We start from the raw sequence: 18,359 nt of genomic DNA, 5'->3' as shown, positions 1-18,359 counted from the left end.
CCCGTCGAATTTGATGTTTTGCAACCACCACCAACAAAGCCGTCTTGGAAAAAGCTGGCATCTTAAGCATGTTTGCACTCATGTCACAAAGACGCTTGAGATGGCTTGGACATGTCAGCCGAATGGATGATGGTAGAATCCCAAAAGACCTGCTGTATGGCCAGCTAGAAATCGGCTCCAGACCTGTTGGAAGACCAGCCCTGCGCTTCAAGGACGTCTGCAAGCGAGACATGAAAAATTGTGACATCAACCCATCAAACTGGGAAAGCATGGCTGCAGATCGCAATAGCTGGAAAGATGCTGTCAAGACTGGAGCATGTGTTGGAAACCAGAAGAAGGTCCAGCAGTGGGAAGTGAGAAGAGAGCGAAGACGGCAGGGCTCAGTGTCAGCTCCGCCATCGCAAGAAGTTGTTTTCACTTGCAGCAAATACAAGAGTATTTGTCGTTCAAGAATTGGACTGCATAGCCACAGCAGGCGATGCAGCCAAACATCAGAGTGACTTAGGGCACAAAACTCCATTGTCTCCCGAGACAGACGGATGCCATGATGATGATGATGAACCACCCTGAACTGAATTTGCATTATTATTGAGCAAAGTCGTATCTAATAAAAGCCTCAAAATTGTCTAAAAACTAGCACAAAGGTAATTTCAACTCATAGACCTGAAATAGGTTTTGTTTATGATTTGATAACAAATCACTCACCATTTTCATAGAATGTAATTTTTCTTAATTTGACCAGGGTACTTTAGGTCACTTTATTTGAATTTCCCTTTGGCTAGCAGTACAAACCATGTGAAGTCCACAACTGCATGTTTCTCATTTACTTGTGTAAAACAATCACAATTACTTTGATAAGTTTGACATTTTTTATAATACTTTCATTTCTGAAAAACTTCGGTTTGATGACAAATCCAGCAGTAGTGCAGGCCTAAATAAATGCTGCACATAATAATTTAGGCCTACACCGATGTTTTCAATTTTTACAAGGACCGATGGTATATGGCACCAACATTTTCAAACGCCGTTTACTCAGAACAGTGATTTTGCGCATTCGCCACTCAGTCGAATTTATAACGAATATCCATATTGTCTACTTCAAAAATCAATCAAACAAATATGACAAACAATTAGCTAACAAAACAGGAGCTAAAAACGGAAATAATATACAAAGTTTTGATTGGTATCCATTCGTATGATACATATTAAACATGTTAGCCCGCCCGCTTCACACTGAAATCGAATGCAGACAAGGTTCAAATGTTCTTTAAAAATTGAAACATTTCAAAACGGTTCATTTTTATGTCCATATTTGGAATTAGCAAGAAAGCCCGGGGCATGAAAGATGCATTAAACGAGTACAAACAATCCTAGTATTATAGAATTGCAGATTCATACGTGAACATGAAAATTATTTAAACTTCAACACTAGGCCTACTTGTTTATTTCGCTTACCGGGAGCGCTTTCGAGGAACTTCCTCGTCATTAGCCGATGTTGTTAGCTCCGATATTTTCTTGGAAACGGCTAGAGACCAACCTACCTGATAAAAAATGTAAAAGCGAGCAAAAACACGCACCAAATAGGCATAGACTGGGACAACGTAAAAGTACTGGAGATTACCGGAGGGTCCTGGAACTATACAGATCAAGAAGCAGGGACCTTCATTGAACCGAGACACAGGATTGGAATTAGATCCTGTGTCGGACAACCTGATCAAACCCAGCGGCACCAGGGGCAGGAAATTTCTGACTTCGGTGACGTCATTAAGTGTGATGTCACCTGATCAGGTTGGTCTCTAGCCGTTTCCAAGAAACCATCAGAGCTAACAATATCGGCTGATGACGAGAAAGTGCATATAACTAATTAGAGACAAATCTGATCAGGTGACATCACACTTGATGAAGTCACCGAAGTCAGAAATTTCCTGCCGCTTGTTTTGATCAGGTTGTCCCACACAGTTCCAATCATGTCACGGTGTCTCAGTTCAATGAAGGTCCCTGCTTTTTGATCTGGATAGCTTCCAGGACCCTCCGGTGAAATATTTTAGTTTCTTTCTGCAGTAGGGGGGGGGGGCTACTTTTACGTTGCCCCGTCTATTTGATGCGTATTTTTGCTCGATTTTATATCATCGCTTTTTGATCAGGTAGGTTGCCAGTGGTCTCTAGCCGTTTCCAAGAAAATATCGGAGCTAACAACGCACAATGTCAACACTCAACAGCCAGTGTTATAAATATAAACTTAATACTCCGTTGGTGAGCGACACGACGGGCGATTGGTATTTCACAAATCGATCGCTTTGTCGCTCAGAGGTGTAGTACAAACTCAAAATGGAGACATGTATTCAATTCGATTGAATCGATATTCTATTATTGACGCAGATAAAGAAAGTCGATAAATGTACATTGTATTATAGATACAGCACCTGGGTTTTACACGGGTTCCTTTGTATAATTCATTTCTCAAACAGTTGAAAATATCACAATTTTTACTTTGGATTTCAAAATCTTTACTTATAAAATGCAGTTAAAGATATCCACAGCAAACACTAATTAGTGTATTGCTTTTCGAGTTAATGCACTGGAAACAACACCTGCGTTTTACCTGAAAACAAATCGAATTTTCTATAATGGTAACACCATGTGGTACTGATATCATGCGCAAATCGTAGAATAGAAACTAAGCGGCAGGCTGTATGGCAGGGCTATGGTATCTCATATCATGTAAATGGTCCGCTTAGCCTGAGTCGCTCGGCCTATCTCGAACAAAATCGCCATGCGTAGCTTTTGAAAAATGAGAGGATTCATGGTACTATCACGGCAATTTTTGACACGAAGATATAGGGATGATGACGCAGTGCAACATGAACAACATCGGCTGATGACGAGGAAGCGATATTTTGAGGCTTCTCAAAACTCGGTACTGTTGAATGATGAAACCTATTAAAATTCTGAGCATTTTCGATTGTCTTTTTAGAATCACTTTGACAAATTAAGATTTCGTGAGGTTTTCCGATGTACACATTTTCAACATGTTTCAAAGGAAAACCAAACTAAACAGAAATAAAAAAACATTTAAAACCAAAACAAAACCAATGAATAGGGCATTTTGGGGTCAATGGCATTGCTTGTAAAACTCATTTGCTGCACATGGTGGTCCGATGAAAATAAATGCGAGTTATTTGTCCCCTTCTCCGTACGTGCCGAAACGTAAACAGTTAATGCTTTACGTGCTGGCTATAGGCTTCAACATAAAAAGTTTAAATTTTGAGATAATTTCCTGAAAATATCGAGAGATATCTCAAAAACTACTGATCTAATACCGGGCTTGTTTGTACTTATTTTAATGCATTTTTCATGCATTCTAAATAATGGCCATAAACATACAATTTTTAAATTTTTAAAGAAAATTTGAAACTTGTCGTCTGCAGTCGACACCCGTATAGAGAGGGTTTTTGACAAGGGTCAACAAAAGGTGGTTACAGTTTCCATTCCAGGTAAAACGAAGTGTCTCCAAACAAGATACAATACAGATACTAGCCTTGTTTCTTGGGAGGCAGGTCGTCATGTGACTGCAAGCTACTGCAAGATAGTCGTATGTGCAATTGCTGCCTTTGGTCATTATAATTATTAAAGCATTTGAAGAACTGTTCAGTCTGAGGGTCGCAGGACTTGAGATGCTTCCAAGAGTAGGCCTACGTGTAATCACATAAAACCTAGTAGGCCTATTAAATCACGATCAACATGATCAATAGGCATCTATTTTCAGGTTTTTGGATTCCTCTAGGCCTACAAATTCAATTTAAAAATCTAGCAGGAGGCAGCCATTCCGTAAATAGCACAGAAGATATCGCGCTTATATCTAGAACATTTAAGCAAAGTTAAAGGCTATATGACTTAAGGCGAGTGTGAAGGCAGGACACAAATGTTTCGAGTTCTAGCCATTTAACTAAAAGTCTTACGGTTCTTGAGTTAAGGCCATGCAGTAATATATCAAACGCAAAACGTCCCCTTATATCAAGCCTCCTTTAATAGAACCTATAGGCTACCAGTCCTCTTGTGTGTCAGCTTTATTTGTCTTAATATAAGATTGCAAACACCGCTAGGGCATGCTCGTCTCCTACCCGCCTGATACCAGATACTTGATACTTCGTTTTAACGCGGGAAGCCGAAAGGAGTTAGGAGGGAGGGTGAAATTGAAACTATATAACGAGATTGAATAACGATATAACGAGTCGGAATACCAGTATCTTTATCATCCGTGCACAACATTCCCATTGGATAAGCTGAATGTATACTCCATCGCTCAGCGACGAGCGATTAGTTTTTAATCAATGAGGTAGAGCGTTTTACTTACGTTTGAAAAGCGCACGCTAACTCATTGGTCCAAAACCAATCGCTCGTCGCTTAGCGACGGGGTGTATGAATTTATCAAATGTCATACCGATTTTAGTTTTAAGAAGTAAATATATCCCACCTGAGTGGCCTAAAGATCGCATTTCGCCAAAGATAGGAGAAAACGGCGTGTCACGCGATAGAAAAAAAATACAGTGATTTCTTTTTTCAACATCAAGCATCAAAAGACAACTTGTAGGTAAGTTAGTTTATATAAATTATCTTCGCTAAGTTTAAGAACCATTTTCTTTATAGACTGGCTGTTTTATTTGACAGTCGTTTGTTTGGGCAATTCTTCTGCTATGTGAAAGATTAGGGTCATGTCTTCTATAGGGGGTGTATGGATTTCAACTGGAATAGACCAATTTTACTCAACTTGAAGTTTCGAACTATAAAAAAAAGTATATAATTACACGTACCGTATAATTTGGGACCCACAATTTCACACTAAGCCGATGAATTAATTGTCATTGTTTTAACCCTGTATGGTCGATGAACTCAATAGTTCTATTATAATAGCTATTATATTATAGTGGACCCAATATTCTCATCGATAAGGACACAGTTCTTTAACCCAATACATTGTACATTCATGGAATAACTACCTTTGAAAATTTGGGTACAACATCTCATACTCTGCAACTTGATGCCAAATATTGCGCAATGATTGTTTAATTAAGGTTATTGAACTATACCACTGGGATGAGGCCATTGTGTTCAATAGTTGCATGTGTTAATCTGTGTATAAAATCTTAACTTCCTACCAGGTTTCCTGTAGTAGTTTAAACTAAATTACATCTACACATACAAATAAGCCTACAGCTACAGCAGTATTTTACCGTCATTTTCATTCACAGATTTCTGGCAACGTATTTGCTCTCTATTTCTAGCAAGATGTTGGATGTACTCCGAATGGTTACGGGAAGAAGATGTATGGGGAGGATGCCTGCAGCATCACATATGCCATCCATCACGTATTCCACTTTGACAGTGCTTATTATGCTCACAGTGGGACCATATCTTTCTGCCTCACAACGTACGTATTATAGACTACTTAGGCCTACTAAATTATAACATTATTAATTAAGCAATCAATTAATTAATTAACATTTGAAGGTAATTCCGTTGATGACATCGACAAGGGAAGGTGGTTTATGCGACAATAAGTTCAAAAACACAGAGCCAGGCCTACTCTCTATACTTAATCTGATTTCTCTAGTTGTAAAATTCTTTCAATGTAAAACAATACCAATACTTACTATGTATTGGACCACATTTTTATTATGTCATTATTCCTCCTCCTCCTTCTCCCCTTCACCTCTCAAGTATATAATTATTCACTGTCATATCATTAAATGGACCCTACTTGCAGGGGGGCGTAGCAAGAACCTCATAGGCCCCATGGACAAGGAGCAATGCGGGGCCCTTTAACATCTCCTTATCCTCTGCTTTCATTTTCGCTTTTGCTCGTTGCCCCTAGCCCCTGAACCCCTTGCTCTGGCATGAAAGCCACTCGCTTTATACGCATCTACCTACTTGTTTTCAGGCTGAGAGCCTATTGTTTTCATGGTCATAGCCGGGGGTCATAGGACTATCCGGTTACCCATTTACTTGCACTTTGGGGCCTACTAAACTTTGGGTCACTTTTATACCAGCCCACTTCCGTAGCCTTTTACATGCTGAGACCTGGGTGCTGAGACTGTGCTGACTAATAATAAGATTTACCTCTCATGTCCAGGGTCAGCAGTCTACTGAGTCTATGCAGTGTAAAGACATTTGGTCTTTGCATTTTAGATGTTTTTTGTGTTTTGGTTACATTATTTGCAATACTTAATGTAACCTGCATTAAATGGCATTCATAGATGCTGATCAATCCCAATTAAACAAAAACATTTCCCCCACTTTTATAATGCAGTAACTAATCAATACTTTTAGTGTGCGTTTTTATGTCAAAGCATAATGAATTCGATGCAAACTCCATTAGGAGACTCAATCTCTGTCTGTCTCAAGCTGTCTGTATATTTTGTCGATATTTCTGAAAAGTATTTCCGCGAGTTATAAACCAATTGTAAGTAATTTCAGAAAGAAAGTCAGGTTTTTTTCCGGATATGCGCTCAATCATAGGACTGCGTCCTCCATGCAATTTGGTTTAGTTGGTTAAAATAAAAATTACTAACTCTAGTAAAATTGTTGCAGGAAAGCATGATTGTCATCTTCTCAGTTGAAGTCCGACTGTTTTCCCTTTAACGAAGTTGAACTTTCATGGCAATACAATCAGGCTTGCTTAAGCTGTTAACATGAACTTACGATTAGAGCTGTGAGATGATAAGGTGAAATATGTAAAAGGGTCAGGAGAGATTAACTGCTCCATGTGTGTTTTACATACATGGTATATGCTATATGTATAAGAATTTCAGCAATCGCATTCAGATACAGTCCAGGCAAATAAAATGTATTTAAAACGTTTTAAATGGGTTATATTTTTTATGTTTTGGTTTTGGGGAAAATGTTCTTATAACATTAAATGTCGAGTTATATAAAGATCATGAAAACGCTTTTAAAACGTTTTGTATAAAAACACTCCATGCACACTAAAACAATATTTTCAAAATGTTTTGCAAACATTTTTTGCCAAATATTTTGTCAACAGATAAATAACATTATGTTAGACAAATGTTTTTGAATGATAATTTATAATGAACACGGCAGAGTGCCGAATACACAAAATGGCGGTTCTTATAGTAAACGGCGTTTGAAAACTTTGTGTCATTCCATTGGTCCTAATAAAAATTTAGAACATTCGTGAGCACTCATTTGAAATGTATATTATAGAAGTGAATGCACACGAATTATTTGCAATACTTGCATGTTCTGAAACAATCGATCGATCCCTCAAAACGCGTTTTAACAGTTATTCGGCTTCATGCTGTAGCCAAAATGTCTTACCACTGCGCAGTTCGTGGTCGAATACGCTTTCAACTACGTGTAAACCATAGCACGCATCCTTGATTTGGGGCTTTTGTGTAGAAATTACTGGTTGTCCTAAGGCTATTTAGACTTAACTTGTATTATAAATTACAAACAGTCATCCCTGTAATATTTAGCAAAAACTCGAGGATTTTAAAACAGAAATAACAATAACGTATGGTTTTCCAATTTCACGGGGGCGCACTCACATTATTAAGCCATTGTGATATCATGTGGGGAATGTTTGTACTTATTTTGGTATTACTGGGTAGAAGATACTTAGGGGTGGTGCAATAATTATGTGTACCCCGGGGTGAATTATAGGGGGGGGCAAAGATTGTTTGGCAGGCCAGAAGGGGGGCAAGCATTTTTGGCAGGTCAAAGGGGGGGTCAAGCGATTTTGGCAGGTCGAAAGGGGGGGGCAAGCAATTTTGGCACAGATATTTTGGGTACCGTTTCTACATTACGCCCTAAAAGGCATAGGAAAACGTTAGGAACACATTCAAATATGCAAAATTTCCTGCTCGCTGCGCTCGCATTATATGATAACACAATTTAAGGTTTTAAATTCGGGTTCCCAAAATCTTGCATGTGTAAGGGGGGCGCAAAGATTTTTGGCACGTCAAAGGGGGGCAAAGGTTTTTGGCACGTCGAAAGGGGGGGGTAAAGATTTTTGGCATGGCCAAAGAGGGGGGGGGGGCAAGCGTTTTTGGCAGACCATTTTGAGCATTCACCCCAGGGGTACACATAATTATTGCACCACCCCTTACAACTATACGTTGGTATCAAATATATCAGTATAATGACATTTAATATAGAAAATTCAGGATTTTCAGCTATAGGCCCGGGCTATATTAGCCTACAATACTATAGATCAACCTGATTTGTACAGCTAAATATACGATTCGTCTTTTTGCCGAATTCATTTATCGCACTTAGGCACGATTCGTCCAAATCAAAATTTCAATAACTACGTCGGGGAGTATGATTTACCATTAATTTTTGGTGGAAATAAAAGATAACCTGAAACATAATCACAAGCATACAATAACTCAATTTGCTCAAAATTCTCGATTCGTCACTCTGCCGCATTCATAACGATTATGAAAACGTTTTATACCCTTATATATCCTTTTTATAACAAGAGACTGTTCTATTATGGTCCCTGGTATAACCCCACATTTAAAAGTTTCTGGCCACCTTTTCTAACATTTTGCCAATAATGTCGGAAACGTTGTGTTTGCTGGGGTCATGGACAAAAGTTTGGAATACTTTTTTCACCTTCCTGCCATGACGACTGCTAGTGCCAGAAGTGGGCAATAGCTGCCATGTGTAGCTGCCATGCGTAGATGAGTACAATATACTGTGTGTAAATTGCCAAATATTCACAATGTTCTTGTAGCCCCGATGCTAAATTGCGACAAAGCACGCAAAAATTGCTATATTGAAGCTAAAAAGAGTGAATTAATGGGGCAAAAATGGAATAACTTTATAAGCGCGCGAAGAGCTCAAAATGTGCACTCTTAGGATCCATACGCCTATTATATGAATTTACATGTATAACATAAATCTACATATTTTTACAAATGAAATGCAGAGATCAAGAAAGCGTTCGAGGTGGACCTAAATCACAAGCCTGGTCGGAGGTTTCCGTCCTAGTCGCTGTCGCTTCCTCGCGCTTGATTTAACTATGTGCAGTTTTACACGAATAATAAATACATTTTTTACAGCTGCAAGTTTTTGGAATGACCAAGGAAAGGCAGAGATAGAGGAAGCTTTAAAAGTTGCTACACTCAACACCAATGTTGCCAAGAATGTGATCTTATTTGTGGGTGATGGCATGGATATCACTACTATAACAGCAGCACGGATACTAAAGGGACAATTACGAGGAGAGACTGGGGAAGAGGCTAAGATTGCGTGGGAGGAATTCCCACACGTGGCATTGTCGAAGGTAAGCTATATGAACCAGGGTACGGGGGGACACTTGTAAAGTGTGCTGAGGCTTGTGGATCAACGTCTAGGGCTAGGCGTTGTGCCTGTGCGTAGCGCAATATAAATCAATGCGCTTATTTTTTTAAACTTAATTATGACATATGCAGGTATAAGGCTGAGGTCCTATAGGAGCACTTAACACAAATGACCATCCTAAAAATATGAATTGTACGTAGTACAGCGCTTAAAGATTGATTTTTATCATAAAAGACGACCCCCTAAATTGTTCATTCTATACAGGGTTTGGGTTTTTCTAGGCAACTTTCGACCCAAAAGCCATGAGAGACACTTAATTTGACTGTTCGCATTAGAGCTGCCCACAACGTAAATTACTTTCCCTTGATCTGGTGTATCTTTTGTATAACTTATTGATGAGTTAGACTTTATTCTGTCAATAAAGTGGAGCAGTGCAGAAAGAAGCTTGTTTCCTGGAGGGAGAGAGAGAGAGAGAGAGAGAGAGAGAGAGAGTGATTGGTGAAAGAAGTACCATTTTTTTGGAGATTGTCATCTGCGCAAGGACTTAAGTGTTTGGAGAACTGCGCAAGGAGTTGAGTGTTTGGAGAAAGCAGCACCATTTCTGTGCGAGGATTTTATATGCAAAGGATGTATAAAAGCAAGTGTACAATGAACTTCGCTGAATATTGATTTTTGCAGGATAAGCAAACAAGGAGATATACATCAGCTATCCAGAACATTGCAATAGAACTCTATGATCAGACTGCTGACTAAGTACCGATTAGTTAAAATTGTGATTGTGTGATTATATTGTATGTGCATTTGTTGTCATGTACCTATCGTATTTTGCTTTCAATTAAAGACTTAGCTTTTGTTAACTTAATCAAACAGTATATTATTGTGCTGCATTGGAGTGAACTTGGGTAAAATGTGATTTTGGCCTCGAGTCATTACGGCTCGATCGTAACACACGGACGAATTGCCCACACAGTAAATTATTTTTATTAACGTCCCTGTCTTAATTACATAATCTACGCTACGCTAATGCTTTCTCATTAAAGACGTATAATACAGATCGCCAGGTTGCCGATTCTGCGGGTACGGCTACAGCAATGTTCAGTGGTGTGAAGACAAAGTATGAAGTGATTGGTGTCGATGAAACGATAGAATACGAGGTTTGCCCTAGAAACGACAATTCTAATGTTGCGTCATTCTTCGTACCTGCACGAGATATAGGTAGGTGTGCATTGACGGTTTTTTATATTTCCAATTATTTCCATTATTCTAGTTCCATATAGACTTACGGGGCTTGCAATAATTATCAGCCCCTGGGATGGAGGGTAATTTAGTCAAAACGAGGGGAGGGATCAGGGATGACATTTTTTAAGGGTCGAAAGAGGAGGTTAGCACACATTTATCATGTTTGTATCAAGGCTTATTAAGAAACGTTAACTAATGCACAATTTCATGCTCGCTACACCATTTAAAAATTAGGTTCCATGAAACATTTTCAGAGTGTTATTTTTTTGCGCGTGGACGCGTTAGCGAAGGTGTGACGTCAATATGATGTGATTTAAGAGTGCAAAGCTGATTCGATTGGTTGCAACGACATCGCGTGGCATCACGCGTTCACGTAACACATCCATGTACAAATTAAAAAAAAATTCATTTTTTTAAAATTAATATATGCTAATTTTATTCCAAACATTTATCAGGGAAATCAACCGGATTCATCAGTACCGCTCGGGTGACTCACGCGACGCCAGCGTCATTGTACGCCAACTCTGCATCACGTTATTGGGAAGATGACAGTAACATCCCAAAGAATGAGACTATGAAAGGATGCAAAGATATTGCTGACCAATTATTGACGAAAGGTCGAGATATAGAGGTAGGACAAGAAAACCGTCTCAAGATAATAATAAATTAAAAAAAATTGATACAACCCGCCCTTCGTAGAATTAGTTATAAAACTCCCTAAAATGATATAGAGTAAATTACGAGCCAGTGCAGTTTAAAAAGAGTGCATACAGTGATTAGTCTTGTCGGTTGTGATAGTAGGCACCGGGAGAGGGATTGAGAATGGCATGAATTCAACTTTTTAAAATTTTCAATAAAGTGGAAAAGGATTAATTATACCATTGGCCTTCTCAGAAAAGTAAAAAACTAAATTCATTTTTACCGAGTAGTGTGAAGTTTTACTCTTTTGGATTGACCACGTTGCAGATGCGCTAGTCCTAAGGGTAGCACCCTTTTTAGTAGCGATTAAAGTTAGGAGCAAATCTTTTTCGATTGAATTTTCAGTAGAAAGGATTGATTTGCATTGTTTTTTCAATTTTTTTCAAGGGACAAGTCCTTTCCAGTTGAAAAAAGAATGAAAATGTTCACTCTAAAACAGTTTGAAATCTCATTCCAAACATATTTCATTTGGCAGTATCACATTCGGAGTAAAACTTGATCAGATAGTGAAGTCAGTCTCCAAAGAGAGTTAGAGTGAAAACAAAAAACCTTTCAATCTATTTTTAAATCTATTTAGATTGATTCCTATCATAACTCGTTAAAATTAAATTTAATCGGCCAATTTAAGAGAGATAGTCACCGCACACTAATGAATCCTCAATAACTATAAAGCGACCCTTTTGTATTATAATAACTATAGTGGGCGACATAATCAACTGTTTATATATCATGGCATAATCGCTGCCCGCCCTCAGCGAATTGCGTATGACGCTTCACGTGTTATATTGGGAGTATAATTGCGTATATCACTATGATAATTAAATTTCCACATTGCAGGTTATCCTCGGAGGGGGAAGGCGGAATTTTCTGAGCAACACAACCCAAGATCCCGAGTATGTGAATAAGACTGGGAAGCGTGAGGATGGTCGGAATCTGATTGATGAATGGATGGAATTACACAGCGAGTATGATAGCAAATATGTATGGAATAAGGGTGAATTTGATGATGTAGATCCAGCGGAAACGGACTATTTGTTAGGTAAAAATTAGTCTCAAAGGAGAAAGGGTCTTTTCAAACCCAGTAAAATCTCAACTCATAATCCCATGAAGATAATAATTTGTTATGAATACGGCAGACGGCCGAATCCGGATACGGCTTTTGGTAAATTCATTTTACGCATGCATTACTTTTGAATTAGAGAACAAGGGACCGATGCTGTACATAATAGAGGGCAGCATATCAATTATTTAACGGAGATCAGATGATAACAGCGTAATAAGTAATCAAAAGAGGGCGGCATACAGGGTTAGCTGACGGTGCATCGCAGTACGGTCACTGACGGTAACCGTTAAAAAATCGATATGCTGCCCTCTATAGGTATAGCATTGACCCCTTGTTCTCTAATTCAAAAGTAATGCATGCGTAAAATGAATTGACCAAAAGCCGAATCCGGATTCGGCCGTCTGCCGTATTCATAACGATATAATGTCGGCGATATAATCTTAAAGTCACTACTTGAACGTTCTCATTTACTAAATAGAGAGACATCAGACATGGTATTCTGATGTCTTTTGAGTGATTTTACAAATTTTAAAATTTTAATTGATAAAAGGACCTTGCATTCGAGCCCGGGATTCAAGCCCATGATCATCATAGCCTCATCATGATTTCACCTTTACATTTATCAATGTTTACAGGACTATTTGAACCAAGTCACATGCAGTATGACGAGGATCGGGTCACTGATGAGACAGGAGAACCGTCACTGGCAGAAATGACTGAAAAGGCGATCCAAATATTAAGCAAAAACGAACAAGGATTTATTCTGGTTGTTGAGGGTAAGTCACATGACACTGATACTGATTATCGTCCAATTTATCTATATCTATTAAAGCCAAAGCTTACATGCCAGAAATTACAGTACTCTTACAGTCACTATTTCCCGGGACTATTTCATAACACTGCATGACTACCTATTGCTATTCTTTATTTTAACTCTCCTAATTGATGTGATGTGATTGACTTATTGTTTGATTGATTGATTCGTCGGTCGCAACACATAGTGGCGTATAGCCATTTTCCAAATTGTCCGTTTCACATAGTGGCGTATAGGTTTAGAGCTAGCTAATATGCTATAATAGTTATTCCTTGTTAACTATTAAAGATACAGTTTAATAGTTTGAACCTTAAACTTAAATTTTAAATGGAATCGGACCACTGAGAGATAACAGTGGAGGAGTATCGACTCCGTTAGTAGTAGCATATCCTTCAAAAACGTTTTGCTCGGAGACGTATTTTGTCCTTCACGTACGCCACTATGTGTTGCGACCGACGGATTGATTGATTGATTGATTGATTGATTGATTGATTGATTGATTGATTGATTGATTGATTGATCCATAATTCTTTGCCATATTTTGTCAACAGGAGGAAGAATAGATCATGGGCATCATGATGGTATCGCACACAGAGCCTTAACTGACACTCTTGCATTAGATAAGGCTGTAACAAAAGCGATCAGTTTGATTGACGTGGAGGAGACGTTGGTAATAGTGACGGCCGATCATGGGCATTCAATGACGATTACCGGATACCCGAGCAGAGGAAATCCGATATTTGGTATGTAGCCTACATATGAAGACCTGACTGAGCGTAAGAAGACCGTAAGTCCACTTGGCCACTCAACAAATATACACTCAAGTTGCGTATAGTTCCGTATAGTTTGGTAATGTTTTATCCATGTTCAGGGGCCAAAACAAATCTTTCACAACCTTTCATGATGTTTTCACCATGGAACATGTATTAAACATTATAAAACCCTACGAAACTATACGTAACTTTAGTGTATACATGTTGAGGGGCCAAGTGGACTTACGGTCTTCTTACGCTCAGGTCTTCATATGGAACACTTCATGGTTTACAACCTTCTACATCCTGGGCGGCTCTCTCCCAATTACCTTCAAAATCAGAATATTTCTGCAAACCATTGTGTAATTTCTGCATCGAGAGTACCAAAACATAGCCTAATAAATAATTTTAGAATCATAAATAAACGATGCATTACAATGTGGCATTGAACTATGGTGATGCTCTCTGCCAGTTCCAGACTAAAGCTGAATTGATACTCGATCGCTTTGGCAGAAAAGCGATTTTGACGTATGCTCAGTGTTTATTTACATTTCCAGAGCGTCAAGCCAATCAATCGATTCAAATCGCCGAAGCAAAAACGACGTCGCTTTTGGCAAGTTGAAGAAATCTCAACTTCCCAGCGATATCGCTCGACACGTGAATGCGTCAACCAATCATTTTCAACCAACTGGATCTATTATTTTGCTAATTAATTTACCTCTCTCGAATATTAACTTTTGATAATGAATTAATTCAAAGCAATAATTATTGACAGCATGTGATGTTTTAAAAATGTATTTTGAGGCATTTAGAATATTTTAATTGTCGTCTGCAATCGCTATATTGCATCGCAAAATTCGGCGATTGTCCATCGCTTTTCAAAAGCGTTTTATCGCAATCGCTCGGTAATCGAGTATAAATTCAGCTTAACCCTCGTCTTCGTCACCCCATTTCGACCTCCATTTCATCCAGGGCCAGATTTACCTTTTTGGGGGCCCTGGGCCAGGTCAGACTTTGGAGGCCCCCAAACTCACCGTGAGGAAGGCATGTGAATTTAAGTGGCCACATTTTGGTTTAGAGGGTGACGAGCATATTTTGTTTCGATTTTAATAGATTATTTTAGCCCAAGATGAAGGTGATTTTTAGTGTGTAAAAGGCTAAAGCATAATACTGTATATATATTCACTCTTTCAGGTCTCAACGACAAAGAGTTAGATGTTGATGGAATCCCATTCACGACACTAGGCTACGCAAACGGACCTGGTGCGCTAGAAGAGCTAAGGAGCATTAATGAAACGGGATTTAGACGGAATGTCACGGAACAAGAATCAAGTAAGACGTTTTTTGTCATTGTTGTGGAAGGGTTGTCCCAACTAATATGTGGGGTTATAATTTTGGGACTTACTCAGAACAAATAGGCGCTCATCGGGTCATAAATTCAAATAATAACGTCAGCACCCCAAAATGAATCATGAAGCTTCGTAAATAAAATGAATGACATGAGAGCTCATCTTATTATCTTCAAAGAAGGCTAAAATTGACAGACGGTGTTGGCTAATCCGGCAATTCAAGTTTGTGAGTTTCTCTGTTTTGATTTGATTTGATTTGATTTGATTCGGTACATTAAGTATCACATACAAATACAAACTAAAATACAGTTACAGAACTATTTTTACAAAATAAAATGAATGGCACATAACGAAATTACATCCGACTAAGGCTTGACAATAGCCTGGTGACAGACCTCTGTAGATGTCGGAGCCTGGTACGTCATCTCATTTAGACTGCCACCACCAGTGGTCTACACTGCACTATATACGTTCCGTGACCCGAGTGTTTTCGAATGAGTGCAGCTGTCTTGTTTTTTTTTGTTCTGGACATATAAAATCTGAATTTTTGTCAGGTTTTGATTTCAAAACGCACAGTTGTTTGTCAATACACTCGCTAACGACTATCATGTTCTTTGAACACCTATATTCAAGTGCAAGCCTTACAATTGGCTTCTTCAGAAACCAAAAATTACGGGAGATATTCGTCATTTTCTACCTCGGTATCCAAAGATTTATCGTCTGAATATCAAATCGTGCGTAGCCGATATACGTGTATTGATCCCGGGTATTGATTTAGTTTCCCTGCCTGTACAAAATAAATATTTTCCAGGCGTTGTCGCTGTGCCACACTTTAATAATATGATTTTTAATAATTATCTTTCCTTTTTCAACAGGCAAACCTGGTTTCCTCGCACCTGCCCTAGTTCCTACAGAATATGAGAATCACGGCGGACAGGACGTAGGGATATTTGCCTGGACCCATGGCCCACCTCTTCCACAGCGTACACGAACAGAGCTATATAGCTCATGCTGTACGATATGCGGCATGTTTGGACGAGTACAGAGACTGCGATCGAGGGAATAGCGCCAATAAGAATAACTTGAATGTTAGAATGTTTGTACTTGCTGTTGTTGGTGTTATATGCAAATTATTTATTGTTTGAGCATAATTTAATCAACTCATTATATCACCTTAGCAAATACAAAACGTTTTTGTAACATTTTGACAGAACACTTTTAGAAATGAAAGTTACAAAACCTTTTCAAAAATATTTTTAAAAGTTGCCAAAAAACACTTTTTTAAATTATTAACAAAGTATATTACTAGAGTGTTGATAAAAGATTTATTTGAAACGTTTAGGCGACGAAAGTAGGGTCGGTCGGTCGGCCTGTTTTTTGGGTGTTTTTTTTTGTTTTTTGTTTTTTTTGAAAATGAAAAAAAAATAACCAAAATCTGTAAATAATTTGCAATTTGAGAAAATACAAAAAACAAAAAATTGTTCCTGAAATTTCCGAAATTTGGGTCGGCATTCATTTGTACAGGAAAAGTTTTTTCCTAATTTGTTCAAAACCTGGATCGGTCAGGCCCGTAGAACAGGCTTTTCTTTTTCGTCGCCTTACTAGAAAAAATGTTTAGTGCTTGAAAACTTTTTCTAATCTGTGAATAACTCGACAATGAAAATTATTTAAATGATATGTTAATGCAGGGATATGAGATTAATGTTTTAAAAAACGTTATATATAAAAGATATTTTATGTATTTGTTGGGTTATTTGTCCTTAAAATCGTTGTAAGATGTCCACGAGCTATTCCGTTAAAATCCATGCACCCCTATGGAAGACATGACTATAACCTCCCACACAGGGGGTGTAGATTTTAAATGGCGTCACCCATTCATGCAAGTTATCCCTGTGTGGAAGATTAAGGTCATGTCTTCCATAGGGGTATGGAATTGAAATGGAATAGCCCAATGGAATATCCCAATGTAATGCCATTATAATATTATACAGTACTGTTATGTAAACATGCAAAGCAAAACAAGATACGATTTTTAACGAGTCATGACTCGTAAATAAGGCGAGTTACTCCAGTGACGTTCAGTGATGAGCTTTAATGTACGATCTTTTTAAATTTTTAGATTTTTCTTTTTTTCTTCCAAATAGATTATATGTAATCATTATGAAAGTTCCCAATACATTTGCACGCGAAAAACATTGAAAATTTGCAAAGAAACAACATCATAAACTTCACCTCTATCACTCGAAATATCTCAGGCCGCGGGTGGCATGATGGTCGGAGAGAGCCGGCAAAACCGCTCGGCCGTATGGCATTTTCCATATACTCGGTTAGTTTTGTGGGGTTCATTATCGAACCCCAACGGTTTTAGCTTGTATTTATATTATTTATTAACAAAGGCCTATTTGTTTGTGATATTTCAAGCGTTTTAAAATTTCAAAATAATCCCATTCAATTACACGGTTGACAATGAAAATTTACTGATTTTAGAGAATGCACGGCGACCACCACCTGAAATATCTCGCACTTATTGGATTAGGACGCCGAGTGCGGCCTCAGAGTTAGTCTCCTACGCAGCCAGTTTGGTTGTGCTCCTCCACATGTGTGGAGGAGCGTAACCAAACTGGCTTCATGAAGATTAAGATTTGCGAATATATAAATATGCCAAAAAATCAGTTTTGAAAAAAATAAAGGTATATTCTGAAATAAGATAGTACATTAAGGCTTTAATTTTACAGTGACTCTCGAGAGTGACTTGACTTGACTAACTCGAGTTAAAAATTAAACCAACTGACTCTGCCATTATTATTTTGGTAACTAGTTACAACCCTATGATTTTGTATTGGGAATTTTAATTTCAACATTTTTCTCAAATAAAATATTTCTTAAAAGCATACCAGAGACCTGGGTGGGGGCATTGAGCTTTCTCCCCACTCGGAGAAATCCTTGGAATTCCCCCCACCCTGAAATTCACTTTCCCCAAACTACCCCCGAAAAAATAATGGTCCCGCCACTACCATATACTTAACACCAACCAAAGAATTTTTTTTATCAAAATTAATTCTTGATTTGTGTATTTATTTGAATTATGATAGTTATAGAATAGCAAACATGCT

General features: G+C 38.2%; 1 protein-coding gene across 1 annotated transcript; it reads left to right on the top strand.

The window, feature by feature from the left end:
• Positions 1-5,144: 5,144 nt before the first annotated feature.
• On the top strand, positions 5,145-16,559 carry LOC140165078 (alkaline phosphatase-like). The gene is given in 10 exon segments (XM_072188501.1): positions 5,145-5,428; positions 9,090-9,313; positions 10,371-10,545; positions 11,025-11,200; positions 12,106-12,307; positions 12,967-13,107; positions 13,697-13,888; positions 15,092-15,229; positions 16,122-16,200; positions 16,202-16,559. Coding segments are annotated over 10 exon segments (1,659 nt in total). The 5' UTR covers positions 5,145-5,286; the 3' UTR covers positions 16,392-16,559.
• The last annotated feature ends 1,800 nt before the right edge of the window (positions 16,560-18,359 follow it).

The sequence above is a fragment of the Amphiura filiformis genome, chromosome 11, assembly GCF_039555335.1.
Source record: "Amphiura filiformis chromosome 11, Afil_fr2py, whole genome shotgun sequence".
NCBI classification, from domain to species: domain Eukaryota; kingdom Metazoa; phylum Echinodermata; class Ophiuroidea; order Amphilepidida; family Amphiuridae; genus Amphiura; species Amphiura filiformis.
The sequence above is the reverse complement of the archived record's forward strand: the minus strand, read 5'-3'. Positions and strand labels throughout refer to the sequence as shown.